This window comes from Cataglyphis hispanica, chromosome 12, assembly GCF_021464435.1.
Source record: "Cataglyphis hispanica isolate Lineage 1 chromosome 12, ULB_Chis1_1.0, whole genome shotgun sequence".
Taxonomy (NCBI): domain Eukaryota; kingdom Metazoa; phylum Arthropoda; class Insecta; order Hymenoptera; family Formicidae; genus Cataglyphis; species Cataglyphis hispanica.
Window position 1 is genome coordinate 808,018 of NC_065965.1, and position 27,942 is coordinate 835,959.

At 35.2% G+C, this 27,942-nt stretch overlaps 6 protein-coding genes across 9 annotated transcripts in view; 4 read left to right on the forward strand and 2 right to left on the reverse strand.

Moving 5' to 3' along the window:
- The first annotated feature begins 48 nt into the window (after positions 1–48).
- LOC126853397 (meiotic nuclear division protein 1 homolog) lies at positions 49–2,538 on the forward strand. Its single transcript, XM_050599105.1, has 5 exons — positions 49–424; positions 1,471–1,713; positions 1,796–1,901; positions 1,979–2,125; positions 2,322–2,538. The coding sequence occupies exons 2-5, from the start codon at positions 1,487–1,489 to the stop codon at positions 2,457–2,459; spliced, it is 618 nt and encodes a 205-aa protein (XP_050455062.1). The 5' UTR covers positions 49–424; positions 1,471–1,486; the 3' UTR covers positions 2,460–2,538.
- On the reverse strand, positions 574–1,166 carry LOC126853400 (zinc finger HIT domain-containing protein 1). Its single transcript, XM_050599109.1, has 2 exons — positions 1,024–1,166; positions 574–949 (listed from the first exon to the last, which is right to left on the reverse strand). Exons 1-2 carry the CDS (start codon positions 1,160–1,162, stop codon positions 624–626), a joined length of 465 nt encoding a protein of 154 aa, XP_050455066.1. The 5' UTR covers positions 1,163–1,166; the 3' UTR covers positions 574–623.
- Positions 1,208–2,710, reverse strand: LOC126853405 (general transcription factor IIH subunit 5). Its single transcript, XM_050599118.1, has 2 exons — positions 2,526–2,710; positions 1,208–1,408 (listed from the first exon to the last, which is right to left on the reverse strand). The coding sequence occupies exons 1-2, from the start codon at positions 2,558–2,560 to the stop codon at positions 1,228–1,230; spliced, it is 216 nt and encodes a 71-aa protein (XP_050455075.1). The 5' UTR covers positions 2,561–2,710; the 3' UTR covers positions 1,208–1,227.
- Positions 2,711–3,686: 976 nt separating this feature from the next.
- Positions 3,687–6,953, forward strand: LOC126853403 (cytochrome c-2). Its single transcript, XM_050599114.1, has 4 exons — positions 3,687–3,850; positions 5,773–5,830; positions 6,028–6,169; positions 6,333–6,953. The coding sequence occupies exons 2-4, from the start codon at positions 5,792–5,794 to the stop codon at positions 6,476–6,478; spliced, it is 327 nt and encodes a 108-aa protein (XP_050455071.1). The 5' UTR covers positions 3,687–3,850; positions 5,773–5,791; the 3' UTR covers positions 6,479–6,953.
- A 755-nt stretch (positions 6,954–7,708) lies between these two features.
- Positions 7,709–27,942, forward strand: part of LOC126853389 (rap1 GTPase-activating protein 1-like) — a 132,138-nt gene continuing 111,904 nt past the window's right edge. Inside the window, exons 1-2 of one of the 3 annotated variants that reach the window (XM_050599082.1) lie at positions 22,767–22,875; positions 25,256–25,500. In XM_050599082.1, the coding sequence (XP_050455039.1) occupies positions 25,460–25,500 (41 nt within the window). In that variant the 5' untranslated portion in view covers positions 22,767–22,875; positions 25,256–25,459. Of the gene's footprint in view, positions 8,104–16,940; positions 17,487–22,766; positions 22,876–25,255; positions 25,501–27,942 lie in introns of those variants that run through there. The other 2 variants (XM_050599079.1, XM_050599080.1) reach the window with 2 other exon arrangements.
- LOC126853404 (uncharacterized) lies at positions 10,741–15,974 on the forward strand. 2 transcript variants are annotated; one of them, XM_050599117.1, is made up of 2 exons: positions 10,741–11,052; positions 14,141–15,974. In XM_050599117.1, exon 2 carries the CDS (start codon positions 14,146–14,148, stop codon positions 14,374–14,376), a length of 231 nt encoding a protein of 76 aa, XP_050455074.1. In that variant the 5' UTR covers positions 10,741–11,052; positions 14,141–14,145; the 3' UTR covers positions 14,377–15,974. The 2 variants fall into 2 exon arrangements, with proteins under 2 accessions (XP_050455074.1, XP_050455072.1); XM_050599115.1 differs by having other exon boundaries at positions 10,751–11,052; positions 14,138–15,974.

The window sequence follows — 27,942 nt, forward strand, 5'->3', positions numbered from 1 at the left end:
ACCATTAATAGATCTGTAGTTCTAAAACTGGCCAATCACAGTCATTCGACTCTTCAGAGCAGTAGCTGTGATTGGTCTGGACAATCATGTATAAAAATTACGTACATACATATATATTTGAGTTTTGAAAAGAGAACGAAGAAATTAAGTACAAAAAAGTGCAACTGACAAGATAACTTTGTTACAAAAAGTTCATAATAAGATCGAATGAAAGATATCGTATGTAAAGACACATGTCACTTCGACACACTACAGTTGTTATCAACTAAAATCTTCCTGATTTAAATTTTTGTTACATTATATAAAGTTTCATAGAAGATTATTCAGACATAATTGTGTAATTAAGTAATATTTGCTTTATATTGTGAATTTGGACGAGAAAAAAAATTGCATAATTATCTGGAATTATTTTCATAATTTAGAGGTATGTCAAATTTTAAGTGCAAAACTCACATGGTTTCAATTGTTAGATTTTATAAATATTTTTATCAATTATATTTCATCAATATATACACAATGTATTTTTATACATTTCTTCCAAACTCGCTAGGTGTTTAGAAAAAAATGGCTATAGATTTTGAAAAGTGCATTGATTTTATTCCAAAATAAAATTGTGTTACTTCTTAAACTGTCCATTTCATACATCTCGTATCTAAATGAGTACCTAGACACTTTATGCAACAATATCTAGCACCGCAAGGTATGCATGTGTAATTACTGGGAAAACCACATACTGCGCAAAAATGCCGCTCAGGAAATCGAGATGGTGGTGCCTGAGCACAGGTATAATTAGGAGGATTAGGATTAATATTAAGATCTTCTTCGACAAGCTGAACAAAAGTTTTGCGAAAGCGTTGCTTGTAATATTCTGCAGAGCGGGTTTTCTTTTTTCTATTGCCACCTCTATTGTCTAGTGTCTCTTGAAATTTAGGTACTTTCTTGCTCATCACTAAAATAAGAAAATCAATTATGATATTATTCATTGTAAGATATATTTGGGATAGGTATTTTTTTATGGCATACCTAAATCAGCGTGTGGATCATCATGAAAATTATCCTGCTCCAATGCTTCCAGGGCCTTCTTTTGCCTACGTTTACGTGCAACATCATCGAGGACTCTCTTTTGAAATGCATCTTTTATTCTACCAGACTCTCGAGCCATGTTTTGAGTTTAGCATTACAAATCTTAAGGGCAAGGTTATTTGTCTTTTTTTTTTCTGTTTACATTTATTTTTCGGCCAATGTGAATGATATCTGATCCATAAGATCATCTACTTTTGCTTGCAAAGTCTCTAATATATCAGCAGATATGAATAGGTGTCTTTCATCCAGATCTTGAATTATAAACTTTCTTCCCAGTGCAGATGTTTCGTCCAAATGTAGAAGAAACTGTTTCATAGCTGCATCACTAAATATACACAATATTGTTTAATTATTTATATATTTAATGATCTTTTTTTAATATTGTAGATATATAGAGACCATCATGTCCAAGAGAAAAGGCGTTTCTCTTGATGAGAAACGTTTAAGAATAATACAAATATTTCATGAAAAAAAAGAATTCTTTACACTAAAGGAAATTGAAAAGATTGCCTCAAAGGAAAAGAAAATTGTGGTGCAATCTGTCCAAGATGTACTACAAGCATTAGTGGATGATGGTTTAGTACAATCTGCCAAAATTGGAAGCTCTATATACTTTTGGAAATTCCCAGGGTAGTATTCTCTGACAATTATTTATTGTAATTATTTTTTTAAATCACAAGAGAAAAAATACTTAAAAAATAACACTCTACAGAGAATCTATTGCTGCAAAGGAACGCAAAATAGCTGATATAAGCAAAAAGATAGTGGAAACAGAATTTAAGCTTCAAAAACTGAAGGAAGAAATACAGAAAGAAAAGGTGACACAAAAATCAACATTGTATATTTAATTTACTAAATTTTAATATCTAATATTCTTCTCGATTATCATTTATAGGAATTGAAGAATGATACAGAAGAGAGGAAAAACTTATTAGAGGAAGTGGAACGATTAAAGAAAGAAGAACAAGAAATTAAGAAGCAAATTGCCAAATTCAATGATGTCAATCCACAAGCAATTGTAGAAATAAAAGACAAAGCACAAGTATATTCAAGCATTAAAATAAATCTAATAATTAATTTAATAACGTATTTCTCTCTTAAGTATCAAGTGACAATTTTGATTAATAGTCTTGTATTCTACTCAATAAGATATACAATATATAATATTAAATTTTATTTAAATTGCCAAGAAAATGTTACTATCTTACACATTTATAATACATTTAATATTTTGTTAGAGGAACAAGGAGCTAGCCAATATATGGACGGACAATATTTTTGCCATACAGAGCTGGTGCAGAACTAAATTTAACATCTCGGAGCAAGATCTCAATAAACAATTTAATATTCCTGAAGATTTGGATTACATAGAATAAATCTTATTCTATTAGTTTGTAATTTATTATTAATATAAATTATATTTTTTGTATAAATAAACTTACCATTCGACTAAAATGCCTTTTGTAACATTTACCATGTCTCGTAATTATCTTCTCTTTAAAAATTAAATAGTGTCGGGTTTATCAATTTTTTTCGTTAATGGCGCTTTTTTTTATTATTAATTCAGTACGTTTTTCTCGCGCATTGAGAGAAACGCGACTAATTATTATTCCGCCAATATCGCCATTTTTGGGCATAAAGTAAAATTTCTTAGAGAAGAAACTCTATATGAAACGATGTACATGATTCTTATGGCGTTTTCGAATGCATAAATTAATTCAATTTGGATCAATTAATCACTATATTTTACTATGAATTCAAGTCTTTTATTGGCAGAGACAATGCAATGACGTCATTAAATGCTCTCAGAGCGATCAAATCTTTATTCAAAAATGCTTTATTATTAATGTTTATTGGCAATATAGTAATAAAGAAACTCTAAATGATTCTCCAATGTCGCATTTTGTATTTAATGCAATGGAAATTTAAAAATTCTAATCTGAATCGCATCATAATAGAATCTATTATTTTTTTAATTAAAATTTTACGAATAAAAAAAATATAGTTAATCTCAAGCTGCATTTATTTAGACATTACAAGTGTAGAATTGTTTGATTTACCAATCGGAGTAAAGATTTCTTTGTCCTGATTGGTCAATGAAACTAGCGCAAATGACAAAAATGACGTACCAATCACAAACTACCATTTTGTGACATGCTTTAATAAGTTTAATATATGATCGGTCTTTATAAGGAAGGGTGTAGAGAGGGAGGGGAGGGTCTATATTTCAAAATTTATTTTGTTTATCTTTGAAAAGATAACAGGATTTTAATGCATTATTAGCATAAATATTAACAAAAACAAAAGAAAATTTATTTAGGCTTTAAAAAGTGTCCTATATGACATCTTAGTACGAGTCTGTCGAGATCTGTGACACGAGGTAGTGACGTCATTCACGCATGCGCAGAAGGTTCTACCCGTGGGATAACCCCACGAGTTTTCATCACTGTCTAGATGCGCCACACGTCGTTGCGCCAATGGCGCTCAATTCTTATTGGTTGGACTGATTTTTGTCCACGCGCATGTGCGCAGTGCTAAGGAGTAGCCATAGCGGCCAATTTCATGTCGCCATCTAGCGGTGGCCGTCATGCGTCCTCAAGCGAGCGATGCGTTGCGTCATCCATTGAATTATCCCGAATTCGCATTTGGCAGTCGCGACCAGCCTGTGCCTGTGATAGACTAGTGGCTCTACATCGATCGGGACCGCTATTCACGGTCGGACGACGGTCAAAGTATCTACAATTTTTCCAAGTGACACAAGCGTTCAGTAAGTAAAACAAGCACACACGCAGGAAGCGTGCACGCACAGTGCGTATTGAAGATGGACGAGTTTCATTTCTTTTCCGAATCGATCTCGCTTTAATCCCCCTCAATAATCCACGATACCACGTGTTCGCTCGCTCCCGCGTCAGCGAAATACGATTCGAGTCGATCGTACAATCGGAAATGGAGTCGTATTCTCGAAAGTACACGATTTCAAAAACTTTGCGATTTTGCGGTAAATGGGAAGAAAATCTGGAAAGTCTCGCGGTGACTTTTCTCTCTCGGTCGCTTCGTTCCCGACCTCGTGCGAGCGCGTGAGACGAGAACGACTTACGTAACGCGTCTAACCCTGGCCCTGAGCCAGTGTTAGAATCGTTAGAATGTTCCAACTAGTTATCTTTACAATCGTATGAAGTACGTCACTTTTGCTCGAGGTCGTCGCGGGAGAGGCTGAAATTTCGACCATCATCGATTGGTCGAAATTTCAAATTCGAAAATCTATCAATTAATTAATTTAATATCAAATCGCGCTTATTAGATAGCTATCATCTAGTATAGATGATTTAGAGCAAGAATCAGGCGAGAATTAATCGATTGGGCTCAAAGTTCAATCTTTTTTAGCAGCTTATAGCTGCACGTGATTATACTTTTTTTCTTTATCTCGTTACATTATTTTTTTTATTCATCCGGATCTCTGTCTTGAATGAACTTGAATGCGAAGTGTGATGTCACGTATCACGTGCTGCGAACAGTTTCTTTGATTTGTAGTTTGTTAAATGTAATCTTGATAATATTTGCGTATATGATTACGTCATGTCAAACGTTCCGCGAGCGTGACGTGTCTTCAAAATTCTCTGGATATGTCATACGCTGTGACGTTATCTATGACGAAAGAATTACATTTCTTACATAATAAAAGAACCATCATATATATGTAATAAAAAATATTACAAATACGTTTTAAGGAATAGAAAAAAAAATATTACATAAGATTTTATATAATATAATATATATATATATATATATATATATATATATATATATATATATATTTAAACTATATATATTTAGAATTTTTTAAATTATATAATAGAAGGAGAGAGAGAGAATTTATGGTTATATATCTAAATTTCTTCTAAATTTATTTATAATATTTTTAAAAATATTTATGTATAAATTTAAACATAATTGAAAGATTTATATATAAATCTTAAATCTCTCTTACTTTTGTAAGAGTTTGACATATATAATATAATATATATGTATAATATATAATATATAAAATTTTATATATATATATATATATATATATATATATATATATATATATGTATATAATTATATATATGTCAAACTCAAAAGTGAAAGGTAAATTCAAGATTTATAAATATTTTTAGAATACTTTAAATAAATTTAGATTATATAGAAGAGAAACTTGTTTACTGCGTGTATTTGAGCTAGAAGTATGTTTAAGAGTATATTTTCGTTCTATGTTGACCAACATATTTTGTTCATGTTGGCAAAGCAAAGCGCATAGAATAGCAATAGAAAAAATATTCTCTTGTTGGCGCCAATTTTTCGAAATTGCTCTTGCGAAATAATGTATCATATTGTCATTGAAAGGTCGTCATTTATCGAGGACTATCTTCGTTATTTAAAAATTTAATTTTTAATTTATCAAATTTTACTTTTGTTCAATAAAATTATACATCTATTATTAATATTATTATTATTCTCAATATTATCATATATATATATATATATATATATATATATATATATATATATATATATTAAATAAACTTTCTAACGGAGTTTTCATTAAACATTAATAATGATAAAATTCGTAATTATATATAGATGATAAGTGTCTCTATTTTGTTAATATTTTAAGTTTCGAAAATAATTATTGAACATTTTTTTCAGACTAGAGAATTAAGCAGATATGGGTGTTCCGGCAGGCGATCCAGAGAAAGGAAAGAAGGTAAGAACATGTGTTAAATATTTATATTAAATGTTTTGCTAGTATGACTAATGTGTTAACAATATTGTAATGGATATAATGAATAATGGACAATGATATGATAAAGAATAGTTGTATAAATGATAATATAATATGACGAATAATAGTTTTATAAATGGTAACTTACTGATGCATTTGTGTATATTTTGTATTTTTAGCTTTTCGTCCAAAGATGCGCACAATGCCATACTGTCGAAGCAGGTGGCAAGCACAAAGTAGGTCCCAATTTACATGGTCTCATAGGTAGGAAAACTGGTCAAGCTCCAGGTTATCTGTATACCGATGCCAATAAAGCGAAAGGTACATATTTAATAATTTATCAAAACAATAATTAAAACAATAAATTTATAAATAGCGTTCACAATTCCATTATTTTATTATCTATAATTCTAATTCTTACATATAAAATATAAATAATTATTTGCGCATCCAATTCTAATTCATGTGTAAAATCACTTTTCAGGTATCACTTGGAATAAGGATACCTTATTCGAGTACCTGGAAAACCCAAAGAAATACATTCCCGGCACGAAGATGGTGTTTGCCGGATTGAAGAAGCCGCAGGAGCGGGGGGATCTTATTGCTTATCTTGAACAAGCGACGAAATAAGTACCCTGCCTCTCCTTTTCCGCGTGCATGTCGTCGAGTGTGAACAGCGCGAAAAATGCGAGCGAGCACGCGCGAAATGTCACATACGGCACGTGGCGCATTAGTACGATTATCATCTCATTACACCTCGTCACCTCACTCGTGTTCATCTCATAGACTCTCCCTCTCGATGGTATTCAAAGCGTTCGCAATACGTGATCGAATAGTAATGAATTGTTATTGTATTATTGATATAAGTAGGTACTTGCAAGTATGTACATTAAGGGGTTCAGCTAGCTGACCCTGTTCTCTTTTTCTTCATGGAAGAAATATTCTCAGGACGCTAACGTTCGCCATGCGAGTGGTTGAGCCACTCTTTCGCATCTTGCGGATTCCACGTGTCCCTGGCTATTTATTCTCATATCGATTGTATCATGCAGCGAGTGTTGATCTGTAAATCAAGAAATACAGACTAGGCAATTGAAAAAATTTAGAATTGTGTTTTTGTTCACTAGATTATTATGAATGATTAGGTTAAGGTTAGAAGTTAAGTTGGATTTTAAAAAATCTTAATACTTAAATATTTATGATTTTATTAGCATTAGCTGTCATTGGCATGTTATGTTTTTTTAAACATCGATTAGATTAGACAAATGCCGCCACGTCACTATGTCAATTGTTTGAGCATTTTATCGCTTTTGCATATCACCCACTTTCCCTATCCTATTATTATTAGTCTTTCCTCTTTATTTAAAGAACTTTAAAATTGATAAAAGCTAAATAGGAAGGATGCGGTTAACACCAGCAGGAAGTCTATGGCTTGCTTGGGGTTTTATCCGATTTCTTGGTGAAATTTTATAGCAATTGTTCTCGGGCATCGTTCTGATGTAACGCGTTGTGCGAGCGATTCACATAATCGTATATTTCGAGTAGTGTTACAATGGAATTTAACGTAAATACATAGCGTAAATGATAATCGCAGAATTTGGGATTTCAGTTCTCGTTGATAATAATCATTTATGAGAGAGAAAACTTTGAAATAAATTGTTATTTCAACTACGTATGATTTATTATCTTAATTCTTATTTTTTAAACTAGTGTTTTTTTTTCTCTTTCTGTGGTAGTGCCGAGTTTTGGTTCGCGTGTATCGAGAAAATAATTCTTTATAAGTATATGATGGTAAATTTCCATTCCTAATCCGATAAGTACTTGGATTAAAGCATTAAAGCATTAAAGTGTACTTGAATAAGTCGTTCTCGGAAAATTATGACGAGTAATTCAGAGTCACCTGATCGAGCTTTTTCGAGCATCGACGGTAATTATATCGCAAGGCCCAAAGATAAGACATCTCTGAGATTACGATTAGGTCGCATCTTCAGTTCTAATGGACTCAAGAGTCCCAAGAGTCCAAAGAGTGTGTCTAGCTCGAGCGGGTCGAGTCCTAATCACGGTAGTCCTCGCGCCAAGATGAGATATTCATGGCAACCGGGAACCTTTGACAGTGAAGACAATCGATCGTCGAATACGCCGGAGAGCGAAATCTCGAACTTGTCATCATCGTCGATCGGCATCAATGCGACAAACTCGCCTAAAAGTCCCTCTACGCCAAAAAGCCCTTGCTTTTTGATGTGGTATCTCGGCGATAGGTAAGTTTTCTTATCTGTATTTTTGCAAAATTGATATATTACGCTATAAATTGATGATATATATGTCTATATATTAGACATTATAAAAAAATTTTATCTCCCTAGTCAATTAACTAACTTATAATTACCGATAATGCAAAGTGGATATTTTCGTCTCAAAGTCTTGAGTCATTAACGCGTTATAAATAAATTTTATTAATAATTATCATATTGGTATATTTTTTTTTTAAATGTTTAAAGGGGCTTTTTAAAAATTCCAACAAAAATTAAAAATAAATTTAATTATATAGAATTAATTTTAATAATTTTTTTAGCAATTTTATTTCTTTTAACTTTTACCAAAATTCTTCTCTTCTGATCAAAAAACAATCTTCTCCCAAAATGTTATTGGATCTATATTGTTTTTTTATATTGGGAATTTTATATTTTCTTGATAATTATCTAAGACTAATATATTTATATAAATATACACACACTCTTTCTCTTAAATTAGTAGACTTGAACGAATATACTTCCCAATATACTTTCCTTAGTATTTATAAGACAAATATAAAATTATACAACGAATAATCCTTTTTTTTACTCTTTCGCTGACCTGGAACTACGGTATGGTTCATCAAAGGGTAACGCAAACTATTTTTACCCCCGACGGACAACTCGACACATCTCTAAAGATTATTGCCGCGGAATAGATAAACGCACTTGCTGCTATGTAAATTAGTACACAGTCTGCACGGTGTTTGTTAAACACACTGTGTAAGCTGTCTAATCAGAGTCCGCGGCCATATGATTCTCGAATCACGCGATAACATGAGCCTCATATTAGACTAATCAAACTAAGAGCATTTCAATTGACAGTTTTATCATTACTTTTCACATTTTTATTTTTCTAATACAATATAAATATACAGTAAAATTTTAGAAATTAAATTTATCAAAATTTCCTAAGAAGATAAGTTAACTATTTAATTTGATAAAACTACCGGAGAGATTTTATTCAAACTGAGTCATATATATATTAGAACTAAAAATTAAAATTATTTGAGATTATAATATTTTTTTTACGAGGTTTCAAAAAACCTAGGGATCAATTTATAGTGACAGAAAAATATATCTCTTCTATTTGTACGTAGATATTTTTTTCTCAACACTTATTACAAATGTAAAAAAAAAGATACCTGTATTACATCATCGGTTTTAAGCATCGTTATCCAAGACTCTTGTTTAAGGATTCTGACGGCACTTCGTGGCGAACGTAACCGCGGAGTTTCATGCATAATCATGCGCGGTTCCTCCGTGCACATATACGGGAAGAAGTCCAAGAACAGATGTATCGATCGGGATGGATACCTTTATGTTTGCGTTTAGCAAACATCGGTTTGCTCCATGTTAGATAACGAAGATAAAAATCATGAGATGGTCTTTTTGACAAGTGCTCAAAGTATCGATCAAAGTTCCGTCGTCGAGTGCAAAATAGCCGATGATGTAGGGATTATCTGAATGACTCGTGTCGGAAATGTGTACTGTGCTCCGTCACGTATAGGACGATATTATCTGACTATGCAAATATAGACGGGGGGGGGAGAGGGGGAGTAATCGCGTCCGCATAAACGGCATAAAGCAAACAAAGCAATGGGTGAAGAGGGTAATGAAGTTTTATGGTTTCTCTCTCACTTGGCGTTTAATGAAGAGGACATTATTAAAAATTATTTATCTTGAAAAAAGAGAGAATTATATAAGCGCTTTGATGCTTTTAAAATTATACAGGGTGCGGCGTTTAAATTGACACATCTAAATATCATAAAAACAAAGCATTTTATAAAAAAAAAAATGTTTCAGACAAAAGTATTATAGTAAGATTATCGAAAGCTAAATATTTTATGAGATATTTTATTTATTTTATATAAAATATGTCAGATATAAAATATCTTGAAAAATATTTAATGAAAAATATTTTATATTAGTGTTTTGTAAAGGTCGAAGGGCTATAAGAATATGCAATAAAAAATAAGGGTTTCCATTTAAAAAAAAAAATAAAATTGACCTTCAAAACTACCAAATTGAAAATAAATAATGCTATTCTCTTCCCCCTTCAAAAGCAAACAACCTTTGTTTGAAGCTTCTTTATTAAATGCTTTGCCTTTATGATATTTAAATGTGTCAATTTAAATGCCACAATCTGTATAATTATTTTTATAAAAACAAATTTCATAAATCCATAAAAATCTGTTTCTTTTCTTTGAAAATTGTCGTCCTCACGAATGTTTTAAACTTGACCAAATTCAAGACGACTGCGATCGTCCTAAATAAGCGAGAGACGTGACTTTTCGCTGAGCACGCAAATTATTTTGTTAAAATAAATTCCATCGAAATTAAATAATAGAGGCATTGTGTTAACAATATCAGTTTTTTTTTTTTCAAGTTTTGTTATTGAGTAAGATAAATCGACAAACAAAACGCATTACGTACGAAAGTAGGACAGATTTCAAAAATTTCAAGGATGAGGAAGGGGAGAGAGGGACAAACGATCCTCGCGGAGGGGGGGGGAGGGGAGGGGAGGGGAGGGGAGGTTCGCGTTTCGGGAGTCGCGGTAGGTGTTTGAGCTTTTTCGTATATCGTCGAAAAACCACCAACCGAGCCGGGTCGATGCAGCGCCGGCGCTGCGGAATGCGCGGCCAACGAAGACGAGCGGCATCCCACCATCACCATCATCGTGCACCGTCCCAACGATCGCGTCGACGTACAAGTTGCGCGACGGAGAGGAGATGCCATGGCCTCTCCTCTCCTCTCCCGTCCTCGGTTTTCGATGCACCTCGTCGTCGTGTTCCGCAGAACGCTTCGCGCCGCGCACGGAGTCGCTGTGGAAGCTAGATCGCGCGTTCACCAGATAGAATAATCGACGTCCGAGCTCGGCGAACGAGCTTCAGCGATCAAACACGAGTCGATCAGGTGAGTGACGATTAAAAATTCGCGTCGACTATGTCTGGAACTTGGAGAACCGTTTAATTCTGACAAATGTAGAGATAATTTTTTGGGGAACGGCTGGAATGATATGGTGAATCGAATCGTGTGAGAAGTTATTCATTCTCTCTTTTGACTTTGATCTTGTCGGGATATACATCATCATGTTAATATATTTATTTCATGTTATTGATTATTTTTCATTAAGTTAGATCATACTTGGCTCTCGCATTCTACGGTTGACAGATCGATTTAACGTGGTTTTGACATTTAACGACTTATTGATCTATTCGCGGTGAAACCATTATATAGCGAATGAGCACGACGATGGTTATCGGCTATCATCAGTTATCAGTTAAAGCTGAAACGCTTTTGGAATATTTGTATTATTTTGTTTTCTCTTTTTAAATAATATTTGTTATTTTTGCAGATGGTGGTATGATTAAAAAAATTGTAAAGACATTTATTGTGATTTTAATTCTTTGAATGCCTAGAAAAAAAGTTTTAATTTTCTAGATATCTTGAGTGGTTCTCAGGTCATTATAATTGTCACGATAAACTTATCGATTGTCATTTAATTAATAATTTACGCTTAGATTTACTGTTAGCGAATTAAGATTATCGCGCGACAAGTAGGGTGGACGGTTCGAATAACGATTGGACTCTTCGAGATGGAATCGTATTCTAGAAAATTTCTCTCGAAGAAATTCTATTCTCAGAGCTATCGATACTAGAAATAATTACTCGAGTTATCGGGACACCGAGATAACTCAACAATCGAGAAATAAATCTCTCTGCTTTTATATTTTTTTCCCTTTCTTTTCAAAGCGTGTGTGATTGATAAAAGATTATCTTTAATAAATACATAAATTTAATTTTAATAATTCTTACATGACATATTAATTGCAAATTGAAATTGGCATTCTTATATTTTTTATTTTAATTGGCTCTTTATTAATGTTTACGTGTAATACTTTTAGTGTGAAAAATCAATTTTCAGCAATCGACTCTGCGATTTCATACACGCGTAAATTCATGACGATATTTTTGAATATATATATATATATATATATATATATATAACTTTTACTGATAACGTTTATTGATATTGTGCCAATGACTCGTAACCTTTGTTGCTCGCGTGCATCAAGTAAAGCTCATTCAATCAAGTAGCGCGTGCAGGTCTAAGGACGGCCTCGAGCAACGACCAGGATTTAGGGCACGTAATCACTCGACATGCGTGCATGTACACGCGTACAAATACTTACACGCGAAAATATACAAGCGACGATATGTTTACGTTTTTTTTTTTTTTCTCCAAAAATAAAACCAGTGCGTAATTAATTTATTCAAAATAGAAATAATTTTGATGAATGAAGAGAAAAAATATTCTAATCAGTGATAAACGATGCTAATTTCTCTCTACGGGTTTTTTTTTCCAAAGATCAATGTACAGAAAAACTTTAATAAAAATCTTGAAAAATGTAGATTATCCTAAAATATAAACGGCAAAATCTTCGGTTGTTTTCTTTTCATATACGGATTTTTTTCTTTAATTTATTTAAAAAAAGGAAAGAAAGCGTTTCGAAATGTGCGGTATCTCTAGAGATTCATATCCAATCGATCGAAATTGTATTTAATTGCAATTGCAGCTGCGAGTTAGCCTGGTGTGCGTATGACGGAATGTGCGTTTACTGCTATTAGAGATGCATGACATCACGATCGCGTAATGCAGATGACAGTCGGTTGTACACGGAGAGAGAGAGAGAGAAAAAGAAGATTTAAACAGATAAAACCTTCACAGAAATCTAATGGATATTCAGACAGGCTTGTCATAAACGTGCTAATCAAAGTGAACCGATTATTTATAGAGGAAATTTTTTTTTTTTTCTTAGAAAGAAAGGAGAAAGAGAATCACAGTTAGATTTCTCAGCTGACACTAATGAACTTAAAAAAAAAAAATGTAAAGAGCGATATTATGATATTTCAGTTCGCAAGAAAACGGGTAGAAGGAAAAGGCGGTATCGAGAGTGACACGGCCGTGTATATATGATGTCAGCCCGCACATCATCGAACGAAAAGTAGGTCTAGGGAATCAGCTGGTCGAAAGAGACGCGTGCGCCAACCGAGACGCCCACCTTATCGCGATCGCGCGCTCCTGGAAACAGCGGTTTCGTAACAGTATAATAAACACAGCCGTATAATATAAGGGAGCAATACATGAATCTGACTCATGTTTCTTTCTGACATTTATGACATGCGTATTAAAAATTCGAAACAAGAAACAAAATTTTTTTTTTTTTTTTTCTTAACGTAAGAATGAGCGCGCTTGCAATTAGACGAAGATGATAATTAATGAAGCATATATTGTTGTATATGTATTGAGAGAAATTGAATTATTTATTTTTGAGAACATTGTTCTTCGAAATTAAAGATTGTTATATAGGGTGTCTCTTTGTAGTGTGTGTGCGTTGGAGACCGTGACCGAATAGACGCAAATAAATATAATCAAGGCTGATACGGCTTTTACGCAAAAAGATCTCTACGCGGATCTCTTTCCGCTGGTCGGAGTTCATCACGGAATAATTGCAATTCTAGAAATTTATCGCCAGATATATTCGCTCGCATCAAAGTCATACCGCTCGCGTAGGCGGACTGGTTGGATTCAACATTTTACATGAATTATGAATGAAAATATATAGACAAAAATACATGAGATATTTAAAAATAATTAAAAATAATTTTTGTACGTTTTCTTAACAAATTTATAAAGCTATACTATTTAATTAGCCGCGTTTTATATTTATAATTAGAAATCCTTCTTTTCTTTGAATTGGCAACGGTCGGGAATTTCAGACCTGAATTCTGTTAATCAAAACGTAACGATAAAACGTTATATAACGTACATATTTCATTTTATCAAAGTAATATACGTCGACAAATGACAGCTCTTTCAAGGATTACCGTTACAACGCTCTCATTCTCCAAGTTCCATCACTGACGGACAAAGTACCGCGAGAGTCAGTACTTCATCTCTTTCTCTTACTTTTCAACGCTTTCCCTCTTCATATAGCAGCGGACATGAAGTACTCGCCGCAGCAGCAACAGCAGCAGCAGAAGCAGAGGAAGTCGGAGAGCAGCGACGCCGCATCCATGGACGCGACGTCGCCGTCCGTTGCCCAGGAGCAACGCAAGACCTCGTCGACGTCGTCGTCGACGCGGGCCACCGTTTGCCGTTCGCCATCCACCGGAATGTTCGCCTGGATGCGGGTGTTCCGGTTGGCGTCGATGCTGCACCAGGTCGGCTGCTAAGGTTCTCCGCGAGCGCGGGGCCTGCGAGGGAGAAACAGAGAGCGAAAGAGAGAGAGAGAGAGAGAAAATTGATAGAAGAATCCAGATATCTTAAACAATCTCAGATTTAGTAATTAATATCGTGCAAGAGCGAGTGAGATGCGCGTAGCGCACAGGCAGTCCTGTTTCGACCCCCTTCGCGCGTCGCGATTTATATATATATATATATACATATATTTATACACGGCCAAGTCGTTAATAAATCGTAGGTATACGCGGCCGATGTTGTAGCTCGATAATAGTGCGTTACGCGAATGGCGAGTCGTAGAGATCCGATTCGCCGCGTAGAAGATGTCGTAAACTGGGCCGCGCCCCTGGATAGCATCGCCATCCTGGCGCGAGTAGGGGTATATCTTTCGAAAATACAAGGAGGCGCTCCCTTTTTTGAGTGGGCGATTTATTTATAGTGTACTTCCTCGTCTCTAACGAGATACATTTACTCCGATTAAATCCTTTGAATAGTTTAGAGATTCGCGAGAAGAATCTAATTATAATTCCATTCATATTTCCACGTCTTTATCGTGGAATTCTCGTTTTATTTTAGTCAGAATACAAGGGGAATGTAATCTAACGACTAATTTAAGTCGTTACCCTCTCCTGCAGGAATTTGGCGCGGCCCGAGTCACACACAGCCGCACGCAGAGCAGAATGTATGCCTCGCGAGTAACTTCGTATATTTTTTGTACGAATCGATTAAAGGGAGAGAGAGAGAGAGAGAGAGAGAGAGAGAGAGATGCGAAATTCTAGCAGTTTTACAATGATTTTTTGAGGAGGATTTAATGAGGAGGGAAGGGGTTGCGTTTAAAAAAAAAAAGAAATATGACGTTACTCGCGAAACATCAATTAGCTAATTAATGGACCGATCGGTCGATCCTTACTTAACGTAAGCCCCGTAATAATCAGAGGTGGATTCGTCGCTTAGAGAATGGTTTTCCCCTTCCGAAAAACGCTCGTTACTTTACGAGCGTCGAATATACGTCTGCCATAGTGATGTTGACCCGTAGTCGAATTATAATATACGAATGTTACAGCGTCGCCGACACACGTCACCACGAACAGCTGATCGACGTTTGATTTTTCTATCTGTCATCCCGCGATCCTCCCCGTTGAGTTTCTCTCGAGTCCCCCCCCCACTCCCCGTTGTTCAATCGATGACGATGACCGTACATCAGGATGCGCACCGTGGATTCTATTTTTATATAGCGTGTACACACAAACGACGAGATGTGCCGTATGTTTTTTTTTTTCGCGAAGCATCACCTGCTTCGTCGTAGGCGGGAGAAAAATGGTGAGACCCGGTTAACAAGGTGCGCCCCCTTGCCTCCTCCTCCTCCCTCCCCCCTGATCCGCCCTATTGTCCCCACGAGGAAGTTACGCGACTTCCTCTAGGGTGTCTGCGATTACGTCCGATTCCGACCTCAATCCCCCCTCCCCGCCCCCCCGTTGATTGTCTCGTCTCGCTCAACGCCGAGCTCTATCGATGTTATATCTCGTTGATCGTTACATGAGTATATTTTATGATTGCGCAGATTCACTAATAAATTAAATATTTGCTTTTACTCGTGTACAGGTGCCATTGTTTCCCCTCTTTAAACATTTCCAATTCGTTCATAAATATACAGCGTTGCAAATAATATGACAAACAATATAAAATTATGAATGAGAAAAAAAATAGTTATATACATAATTACGATAAATAATTGGCAGATAAGAAGATTAAAAGATTATGTTGTATGATTTATTGAGCCAACGCTCATTCGCTGATAATTTCCTTAATAATTCTTATTAATTTTAAGGAATATATTTTTCAAGCTTTCAAATGATAAAATTAATGACACGTTCAAAAGTTTAATAAATAAACAAAATTCATTGGAAAATATATATATATATATATATATATATATATATATATATATATATATATATATAATTTAATTTATTAATTAGCGTATCTCTAAAAGAATGGAAATTGCGTAAATATAAGATATAATTCTATTTAATAAAAAAATATCGAAATAAAATAATATTAAATAGACTACTAAACTTTTTAACAAAAGTGGCATGCGCTAACGCCCTCGATAAATATTATGGTTAAAATATAAAACACTAAGCCACCGATGGTAAATGGCAAAAATATTATAGATCTTTATAATTGGATCTTTATATAAAAATTTAAATAAAAGTAATATAAAGAGATATATGCTATATTTACTTTTTCAATCTAAAATAAAGAACAATTTATTATCACTTCAATTTATCAACCACATATATACGAATGGCGTGGAGAAATCATTTTTTCGAATCGGTCCACGCAGCCAGCGGACCGCGCGATCTGCCTTATCTGTCAAGTTACTCACGAATCTCCGTGGGGGGGCGGCAGCCGCGTGAGCAAAGAGCGGGCGACGCTTACGCGGGAGGAGACGGGTCGGTCGCGCGCGCACGCAGTCCTTCGTCTTTCCTCGCGCATCCACGGTATCGCGATCAAACGCTTTTCCCGATGTTCCGGCGTCGCAGAGAGGAGCGCGCGAGCGCGCCCCACGGATCGCGACGCGGCCAGTGAGTTTTTCGCGGTGAAAAGATTCTATTACGCGCGCGCGAAAGAAGAAAGATCGGTGATCTGTCGTTCGGCGACGTACACGGGACTCGGGACTCGAGAATTCCGCGACGAACGAGCCGCGGCAAACTTCGCGCGGGTGCGCAGACGAACGCGTTAGGACGCCGGTCGACCGGCGTGTCCGGGATCCGTTGTCGCATCAGTTATCGTTAGTGAGATCTGAATGAGACATGCGGCGACCCTTGACCCGTCATCTGTCCGAGGGTGGTGGCAGCGGTGGCGGTGCCGCGGCCGACAACGGCGGTGGCGTCGGCAGTGCCGGTAGACGACAACAACAACAACAACAACGCTCGTCCGTGAAGGAGGGCGGCGACGAGCGCGGATACACCTGGACCTGCCGCGATTACAGCCATCACCTGTCGTTCGGCGACCTCCTCAAGGTCCCTACGCCCCCGGCTGAGTGCCGTGGTGGCCGCGCGATCATCTCCCCAGAGCCCCGGAGCGTCGCGATCCACAGGTAGGGTGCTTAACCCTGTTACCTTTTGCTCCTCTTTTCCGCTTCCGCTATATATATATATATATATATATATATATATATATATATATATATATTCTTTCTATCTGCGATTCTTCCTATCGCGCGTTTTATATACATTTTATATATGCATTTTATATGCATTTTATACACCGTTCTATATACATACATACGTACATATATATATATATATATATATATATATATATATATATATATATATAATATATTCGATGGTGGTGTACGTAGATATGTATGAACATTCCGTATTTGGAAAGTCGCGCGATTCGAAATTTGACCTGAAGCCAACTTCCCGATAATATCGCTGACGTCGCTATTAGAAAGCCTCGCCCCATTATCGCCATTGTGGTTGATTAATGTATTACGCTACGCGTATCTCGAGACGTACGCTTCCGGCGTTACTATTCTCTCCCTTGAAGGCCGAGTAAATACTTTTTATACGACTGAATGAAATTCAATCGCTACGATCAACATATATTACTCATATAGGTGTCGTTGCGACAAGGTCACAACCGTGTTGTTATTGAAATTCTTTCATATCCCACATCTTATTTACTAATATTGAATATATATATATATATATATATATATATATATATATATATATCCGTATTTGAAATAATTTTAATAATACAATTTTTCTCTCTTTCTCTCTCTCTCTCTCTCTCTATATATATATATATATATATATATATATATATATATATATATAAAGAAAGAGAGAGAGAGAGAGAGAGAGAGAGAGAGAGAGAGAGATTATATATATATAATTTTTCCGAAATAGTTTTTCTGCAAATTATGAATATTTTCAAACATATAATTGTATTATTAATTTTATAATTTCAATATATATATATATATAATTTAATAATTTTAATAATACAATTTTCCCATAATTTAAATAATTTTAATAATACAATTTTCCCTCCGCATACATACAAGCATATATCATTACATTTTTTTACCATAGAATCTATTAACATACATCAAATATCATATTTTCCTTACATAACGAAGGGGATTATTCATACGGAGGGTAAAAGAGGGGCGGGAGGTAGGAGAGAGAGAGAGAGAGAGAGAGAGAGAGAGAGAGAGAACATCCTCATTCCAGTCTACGTCGCGTCGCGATCGGGCGATCGTCGATCGACCGTTCGTCGAGCGGAGATGATCGTTGAGTAATAAATTAGATTCCGCTTAGGTGCCGGGAACGGATGCGATTGCGGCAAGTAGTGCGGGCAGTGTAGGGCGGAAGAGGAACGGAAGCGACCTTGAGGAGAGGAGCAGCAGAAGCGCGTTTCTCGCTACCTCGATCGGCGGGATGACCCCGCTATTTCGATTAGCTCTAACGGAGCTGCCGTACGTTGCGTCGACCGGAACACCGGGAACTGGGTCAGCTAGATTTTTAAAGGCTTCGCGCGCGCACTTCCCGTTCCTCCCTCCCTCCTCCCTCTCCTCTCTCTCTCTCTCTCTCTCTCTCTCTCCATCCTTGTATTCGTCGCGTCATGAATGAATGGGGCGCGTTATGTAAACTCGACGAGCGATAAATAAGCCGAGAGAGATCTCGCTATATCAATAAAAGCACGCCAATTATTTTAATTAGAAATTAAATTATTTTTCTGTTACCTGTAAAGAGAAAGAGAGAGCGAGAGAGAGCGAGAGAGAGAGAGAGAGAAGGGACAGAGCGAGAGAGGAAGGGGGGGGAGGAGAGAGAGAGAGAGAGACGGACTGCATTTGTGTATGAATAATAATGATAATAATGGATATTTAATGTGACAATACTAAAATTTCTAAAGTTGTCCAATTTTTTATGGAATTAAATTCCATTTGGAATTAAATTAATTTTTAATGGAATTAAATAATCTGATTTTGTATATAATGATTGTATGTAATGATTTTATATGTTTTAAAAGAATTATATGAGGGAAAATCGGTTTTTGTGAACTCACGGAAATAAATCTGCAAAATATTGACATTCGATATTATTACGATAAATGGATTTCTGCAGTATTTGATCATCCTGCCAATAAGATTGAGTTTGCGAGATTCCCATCATGGCTCTAATATCTTCGAGAGAAAGAGAGAGAGAGAGTGTAGAACGAAAGAAATAAAACGTAACAAATTTCATTAAACAAAATATTATAAAAGAAATATGAGTCTGTCTCATCGAAATTTTGTAATTATTATATAAATAATTTCTCTGTACTTTTATAAATATATTTTGTTCTATATGAATTCCGGATAGAATACGAAACATAGAAAAATATATTTCCCCGCTCGTAAGCTTTATGTTATATTACTGGCCTCTTCACATTTATCTTCTCATTAGCCGCAAAATTAGCTCTATCCTGAATACTGTATGGAAATGTCTCTCTTATCAGTGTGTTTCTCGAGGCTGAGAAACAAGTCGGTTCGTTATCGGGGACTCGCTCGGGGGCTTTTCTTTATTTGCAACTGTGACAAGAGAGCCCGAATACAAATTGACGTACTGCCGGTGTCGCGCGTGCGTCCTCCGCGCATCGATTTCGAACGAAGATTAATGACCGTGCGTTAATGACGGCGATAGGGGGTCGCGTAAAATGATTCCGCTAAATTTGACCGGTACAATAGGGGGTGGTCGGGATTCGAGAAAAAAAATATGCACTGGTAATTGGCTATTTTACTCGCGATGCACCCCTGACCTAACTGCCTCTACAGGGGGTTGTATCCCTTTTACACGGGGGTCGTCCTCGATTGAATCCTGTGAAGGGATTATTTTCCCCCATCCCACCAGGTGACATGAAAGGGTGGAACTGAATAGTCATCCCGGGACTTAAATATTAAAAAAATGATTTTGAATGAATTAAAAATATTCCTTTATGTTATAATTAATTAATTAATCTCTGTGTGTTAGAATCTGAAATTTTGAAACGTGAAAGGATGTAATTAATAGCGTTATCGCACAAATAAAATAAAATATAAGCACGAAAAGGAAAATGTGAAAAATTATTTTAACATTTATGTATATTATTATCATGTATTATCTTGTTTATATATTATTACACACAGGTTATATATTATTAATAATAACGTTTCATTTTATATAAATTCTTATTAATAATAGTACAATTAAAATTATTAATATTTTTTAATAATATATATATTATTATATATATATATATATATATATATATATATATATATATATATATATATATCATACATACAATTAAATTATTATTTTAAAAATATTAATAATTTATAAAATTAATTGTTTAATAATTTAATTAATTAAATATCATTATTAATAGAAGAATTATTAATAAAAACGTTTCATTTTAAATAAATTTTTATTAATAATAGTACAATTAAAATTATTAATACTTTTATTAATAATATTTTTATCAATATATTATTATTATTATTATTATTATTATTACATATAATTACATTATTATTTTAAAGAATATTAATAATTAATAATTTTAATTGTATCATTACTAGTAGAAGAATTTATTTAAAATGAAACGTTATTATTAATGGCATTATGAATATGAAGATGATATCTGTGGGCGATTATAATTATGCATTTATCAGTGAAGCTTTATGAGCGTTCCTGGCGCTTCATACATTAGACTTCCCGGTTCGTTACGGTGCGAATAAAAGATGTATGACTTCATTCAAGCGGTAATCTTATCAGACTGCTGGAACAACGTCGGGCGGTTCGTAGCATTTCGTGGAAGGAAAGTGGCCTTCCTGCGGGCTTTAGGAAGCTCGAAATTTCCCGGAGGCTTTATCGAATAGCGCGGTTTCTTGGGGGAATTTATCGCGAATAAATATTTGTATCGCGATATATATACGCAGCCGTATACATAGATATATGATAATTGAATAAACGTGACGCACATGCTCGCGAGCGATCTGTATCTCGCTTAATTTCGTTTGTTCCTGGATTTAATCATACGATGACTCTTTGTCATATAAAATTCCATTTGGAAATGCTATTTTTCACGATATGGTAAATTGCCCGAGGAAATTCGCGCGCTATCTTGCTTCGGAAAAATTCGCGCGATCGTCCGAACGCTGCGAAATTCATAATGCACTTTGGCTCGGGGCATCAAGCGATCTTCCGCGGTCAAACAACGGGGCATACTATTAGTATATACGTTCGGTAACTGGTCTCGTGATTTTCCGCCGATTCCCGAGTCTCTTCCCCGTGCTATTATCCCAGTCGAAAATGATCGGTCTTGCCGGAGTAATGGCATCAACCAGGAGGTGGACGCCTAGTGGAGACCAGAGGATTCTTAACCCTAAACCTAATCTGACCCTTCTGTAGGCTAATCTTTCTTTCTTACAACACGTAAAGATCCCTTAACAAATAAAAAGGAGACCCTTATCGATATTCCTTCGGAAAAACTGACCAGAAAAACATCGGAGACAAAGGTTGATGTTATTTATTTTTGAACAGTGTTATCTTGAAATAAAAGAGACAAAGAGGCCAATTGGAGCCCGGACGCAGTATTTAATGCGTGCTATTTATTTAATAAAACGTGATGATAAAAACATGGTCTAAAGCGATAAAGCATATATACCAAAATACCAAATGCTTCGATCCCATTCGCGTCCTTATCAATGATAAGAAAATTAATAAACATATATGACGTCTAATAAACATATAGTGTTATTTTTTTTATACAAATATTAGAAAGATAATATAGTATAAAGCTCTGATTATATCCATATAATTATAACAATTATTTAGAATTCAGTTCAATCAATGACACAATAATATATATATTTTGATAAATAAAAAAGATATATGAAACGAAAAAAATCTAGAAAAATTGACAAGATAATTAGATTTCCAAAAACTCTGAGATGAAAATATTTCGATAAAAGAGAACAAGAGCAATATCGTTATCATAGCGTCAATTATTGATGATAATCAATCGCACTCAAAGTGTCGACGTCGATTGGCTCCTGAAAGAGCGCAAACATCTTGTCGGGCACGAAAGACCGGCGAGGCACTCTCGCGAGTGAGTGGTTCGCGAGTCCTTCTCTCGAGGATCCCGGACAGGAGGAGCGGAAGGCGGAGGTGGTGGAGGAGCCGAGCGAAGAGAATGCGATGAGCGGAAGGAGGAGGAGGAGGAGGAGGAAGAGATGGTGGAGGAGGCTGTTGCGGGTGGGAGAACGAGTGCCACTGACGATGCCAAGTACGAGCGGGCTCGTTAAACAGTTGTTCGACGCTTCGAACCGCCGTCGCGTCTCGCCGTTTCTCTTCTCTCGGAGTGTCGATCGCGCGCGAGAAGCATCTCTCGAATCGGTGTCGATTTTCGGCGGAAAAAAAAAAAAGAAAAGAACTGGGAAAAACTCGGTAATTGAAGTATATTTGAGGCATGGGGGAAGCTTATTTTTAAAATTGAAATATGAGAGACGTGATAATATTCCTATGAAAGTTTTACGATGTAACAATATTTGATTTTTGCGCGAGGTAATAATGTGTCGGCAATAAGCTTCCCGGATGAAAGCGTCGAGGGGATTATCGTTATATCGTTATATTCGATATGAATTACACGTGAGTCGTGGAAGGCGATGATGAATAATGCTCTGTGAATTTTGTTTTATTTTATTGTTGTTAGTTGCGTATAACAAACGCACGTAATTGGGAGGGAAAATCGACCTTGTCAAATGTCAAATGACCTACGTGGATTACGCGAGCGATGGAAACGACGAGAGCCGTTTCGTGTCGCAATCGGCTGGTTTCAAATTTCAAGATCATTTAAAATTCCTGCCTTAATACGTTCGCAATATTGTTCGTGGCGCGATTTATTTTTGAAAACAATGCGGATTCCCGATGATGTCACGAACTTACGAATCCTTTTAGAGATCGTGGATCTATTCATCAAGAGGAAGAGCTGAATTTTTCATGAATCGCATCTGACTATACATAGATTCTGCAGGAGTATTTTCGAATCTGTCCGGATTTGGAGATGGACCACTTTCGTGATCTGGATTATTATTCGTCATGATAACTTGAAAAATATACGCTCTGAACTTTTGATAGCTAGAACGCCTTTATAATTACATAAATTACTTTAAATTTTAATCATATTCGTAACATTGAAAAAAGAGTAAATAAGAAATAGACATATATATGAATAATTTAATGTAATTTTGCGGAAAAGTTACATCAATTATTACAGTGCATATTAATTGGAGAAAGATTAATATAACGGATAAATTGAAACGAGTTTTGAAGTTGACGATCACACGCTGTTAATTGGGAGGCGACATATCGAGGTTTCCTGCTTGCGAGACGGGATTCACGAGACGATCTCGAGACGAGAAAAAAGGCATCCGCGGATCTCTCTTCCGTGTCGCCGATGATCGTACACCTCGAAGAAACGCATCGGGCTGAATTAATCGATCGCGAGAGACGATAACGGGACCGGTCGCGTTATCTCAGCGGGTGTGATCGCGACGGAACACATGTGCGAATTCACCCTGAGATCATGTTCTTGCGATTCTGGACTCGATTCCGTCGTTCCTCTCGATAGATCTCACGTACCTCTCCCCCGGGAAACCAATTTCTCGATAAAATCATTATTTACGTTAGCTAACGAGCCACGACGGCTATTACGTTGCTCTAATTGCATTTAATGCCCTAATTTGCCGGTATTTACGTCGTATACATATTGAAGTGGTATCTGTTGAAGTAGTAGCATCTATTAAAGTATCTGGCAAGATAACATTACTGCACAAGGTGGAAAAAATCCTGAGACTAAATATTTTGAAGGAAATAAATTTTGGAGGAAAACGTTAAATACAAAAGTTTTTGGGTATCGAAAGAGTTATCTGTCTGGTCAACTAGATTTTGGGCCCTAGTTTGGGCTCAATAAAGCCCAAGTCCATTTTTTCAAGTAGGCTCCATATTTTTTTATCGCGGATTTGACATAGCTGACAAACATTTGGGTCCTCTATTGGTCCAACATAGACCTTTTGTTCAAAAATCTAATTGATTTTAAATAGAAAACTCTCCTAAACATCGATATGCAACAAAAAATTGTTATCAAAATTTAATTTAGGTTAGGTTAGGTTAGGTTAGGTTAGGTAACCCAATAAGGGTTCTTATTGGGCCCATAAAGAAACCCAATAAGGTTTCTTATTGGGCCCAAAAGAGGCCTCGGCTATGCCAGATATAAAAACGTGTCCTGAAGCTAAATCCGGGCCTAAAAAATATAGGTCACTATTTAAGTAAAAATCGATTGGATTTAAACTAGACGCTGGGCCCCCAAAATCTAGTTGACCAATCAGATAGCCAAAAGGTAAAATGTATTTTTCCACACCTAAAAACTTTTATATTTAACATTTTCCTCCAGAACCCATTCCCTTCGAGATATTTAGGATCCCAGTATTTTTTCTGCACCTTATATTTTAGATAATATTCTTATCTGTTATTGTATCGAAATTTCTTAACACATATTTTCTTCTACAATTTTTTGATTTTAACTATATACAAGATATATACAAATTTTATATATAAATATTGAATGCGGATTTGCCTTTAATACTAGGCAGCATAATTGACTCTAAATATCCGGCGAATACGAATCTATGTTTGCCTGAATGTCTTGAAGTGTCACAATATATTTATTATTTTTTATACCAAACACCTGGTACATTTATATATATATATATATATAAATTTAGACTTGTGTGCATCGATCGAATAAATGTGCGTCTCTTGTGTCAAGTGGTGACTCGCGTTAAACTCGCGCGCGACTTGGTTTCGAGGCATCGGGGACGTGGTACCGTTCGATAAATCGCGTTATAGACTCGCCCGGAATATCGGTCGTCGGCGACGTGCGATTATTTCAGCATCGGCGACGATTCCGATCTCCGACCGGAGGTCTCGTCGCACATGTGACGATCGGCCAGCGACCGATTCAGCATACGACATGCTGAAGATACGCATGCTGGATTACATCGGCGATACCGGGTGAGTGTTGCATACGTGCACCTAGAACGCATGTCTAGGAAATACACTGACAATGTGCTTAATCCTCTAATTTCGAGTAGGTTTTTAAGGGGTTAACGTACCTTTGACAGACCTAAATTTAAATCGAAATTAACGAATTTGGATTGCGGGTAAAAATATGTTTTATTCAAAAATGAAAATATATATCTTGTAGAGTAGTATTTTGAAAATACTTTTCCAAAGTTTCAATAAAAAATATCAAAAATCCTTCTGACAGTTACTTTGCTGAACGGTGTTTCTAAAAAAGACGTTTGCGGTACTAAAAATAGCTCCGTCCTCTCTTATCTAAAATAAAAAAAAAACAAAAATTTTTTCTCAAACTAGATGAATAAAACTAATAATTGTCATAAATTTTGAAAATATTAATTTCTTGAAAAATGACAGTGAAAAATGCGATTTTTGATCTAAAAATATAGATCTTTTTTATTTATAAAAAAAGCTAAGCGATAAATCGAAAATATCCTATGACACGTACTAGTTTTATTTATCTAGTTTAATGGAAAATTTTTGTTTTTTGTTTCAAATAAGAAAGAGGCAGAGATATGTCTGGTATCGCGAATGTCTGTTTTTATTAATACCGTTTAGGAAAATAGCTGTCAGGGAATATCAATTATTGATATTTTTTTATTGAAACTTTGGCGAAATATTCTTTAAAAGATTAATTTACAAGACTGTATTTTTATTTTTTAATAAAACATAATTTTACCCATAATAAAAATCTGTTTAATTTTGATCTCATTTTAGGCACTGTCAAAGATATGTAATCCCTTAATCAAGCTTCTATTAACTATTACCGCTTTTGACAAGTTTATATTAGTAAATTGATGAGTTTAATTCCATCAGAGAACAAATAGTTACTTTTAAGAACACTATATGTCATACGAAATTTAATATTTAATATTTAACACACATAATCTTTTTTTTTTTTAAATAATTGAACATGTTTTCAATTTAATTTAACAATTTGCAATCAAACTTAATATTTGAAATTTTGAAGCTATATTTGATTAAATAACACGCATTAAAAAAATGCCATAGTTAAATAAATTGAAAGCAAAAATTCGTTTTTTTTTGTTTTTGTTTTTTTTTTGTGTGCTACCGATCGCTGCGTTATTTCGTCGCGACGAAAGACACGGCATCGGCAATTTATTATACAAAATTACGGTCGTTAAGGCTCGTCTTGGTGCGCGCGAGTAGCCAGCGATCTCGGCCAGTAGGAACGCGCGCATCCGGAATACCAATGAACTCCATCGCGAGGAGAACAAGGCTGATCATTCTTTCCCACTTCGGGTGTGTAAGGACGCTTGCCTCTCGAGCGCGTTTAATGCAGATCGAGCATCGAGCTCGAGCTTGAAATTGGAACGCCCTGAGAGCCTCTCTCGGGGCGATAGAGCGATCCGAAAGCGAAAAAAGGGAACTCCGAAATTTATAGAGCACTCTAGTCGTCCCCCTCGAGAGGAACCAGGCTACCGCCTGCCGCTTATCGCCAACGAATTAATTTAGTCGACGTTGAACCGCGCTACGAGATCGATCGTATTTATCCGGTTTCAATCACTTTAAAAAAGAACGGCTTATGATATGTTTTTTACGAATCTAATATTTTAACATTTTGTAAATATAATTGATGACTTCATCACACTGTGTTGATTTCATGTTTGTCTATGAATCAAAGAAGTTATTATTATTATTATTATTATTATTATTATTATTATTAATATTATTATTATTTTATTTAATCCTTGCCTTGCGGATTTGGATAGATTTCTGGTATATATCGTAACAATTTTCACAAATAAAATACAAACTAGAATTAGTAGTTGCAACACATTGCAAGCATGTGATCTCATATTTCAAAAAATTAAAAACACAATTTTATTTACAAACGTTAAAACCTTGTAATTTTAGAACTTTCAAATTTTAAAACTTAAAAAAATTTAAAATTCTAGAAATTAAAATTAAAATCTTAAAAACTCTTGAAACTTACAATTTGAAATTTTCAAAATTTTTAAATATTAAATTGTCAAAGCATAAAAATTCTAAAAATCTTACAATTAAATTTGAATTGAATTAAAATAAAAAAATTAATTATTAATTAAATAATAAAACAATTATTAAATAATCTTAATAATGAAATAAAATAATTAGTTAAGCAAAATAATTAACTAAATAAAATAACGAATAAATTGATTGAAATATTCGACTGTGGTATTTGCGACCAAACAAATCCATCATTATCATTCTCTTCGTCGTCGTTCTGCGCGTCATATTTTTGCCTCGTGCCAGTGTAGCAGAAAAAAATGTGTATCCGACACACACGCTCATTAGAAATGATGCAATTCCCTCTCCGCGACCATATCTGCGCACGGTGACGCGGATATATTTCTAATTTCCTGCTTATTCCAC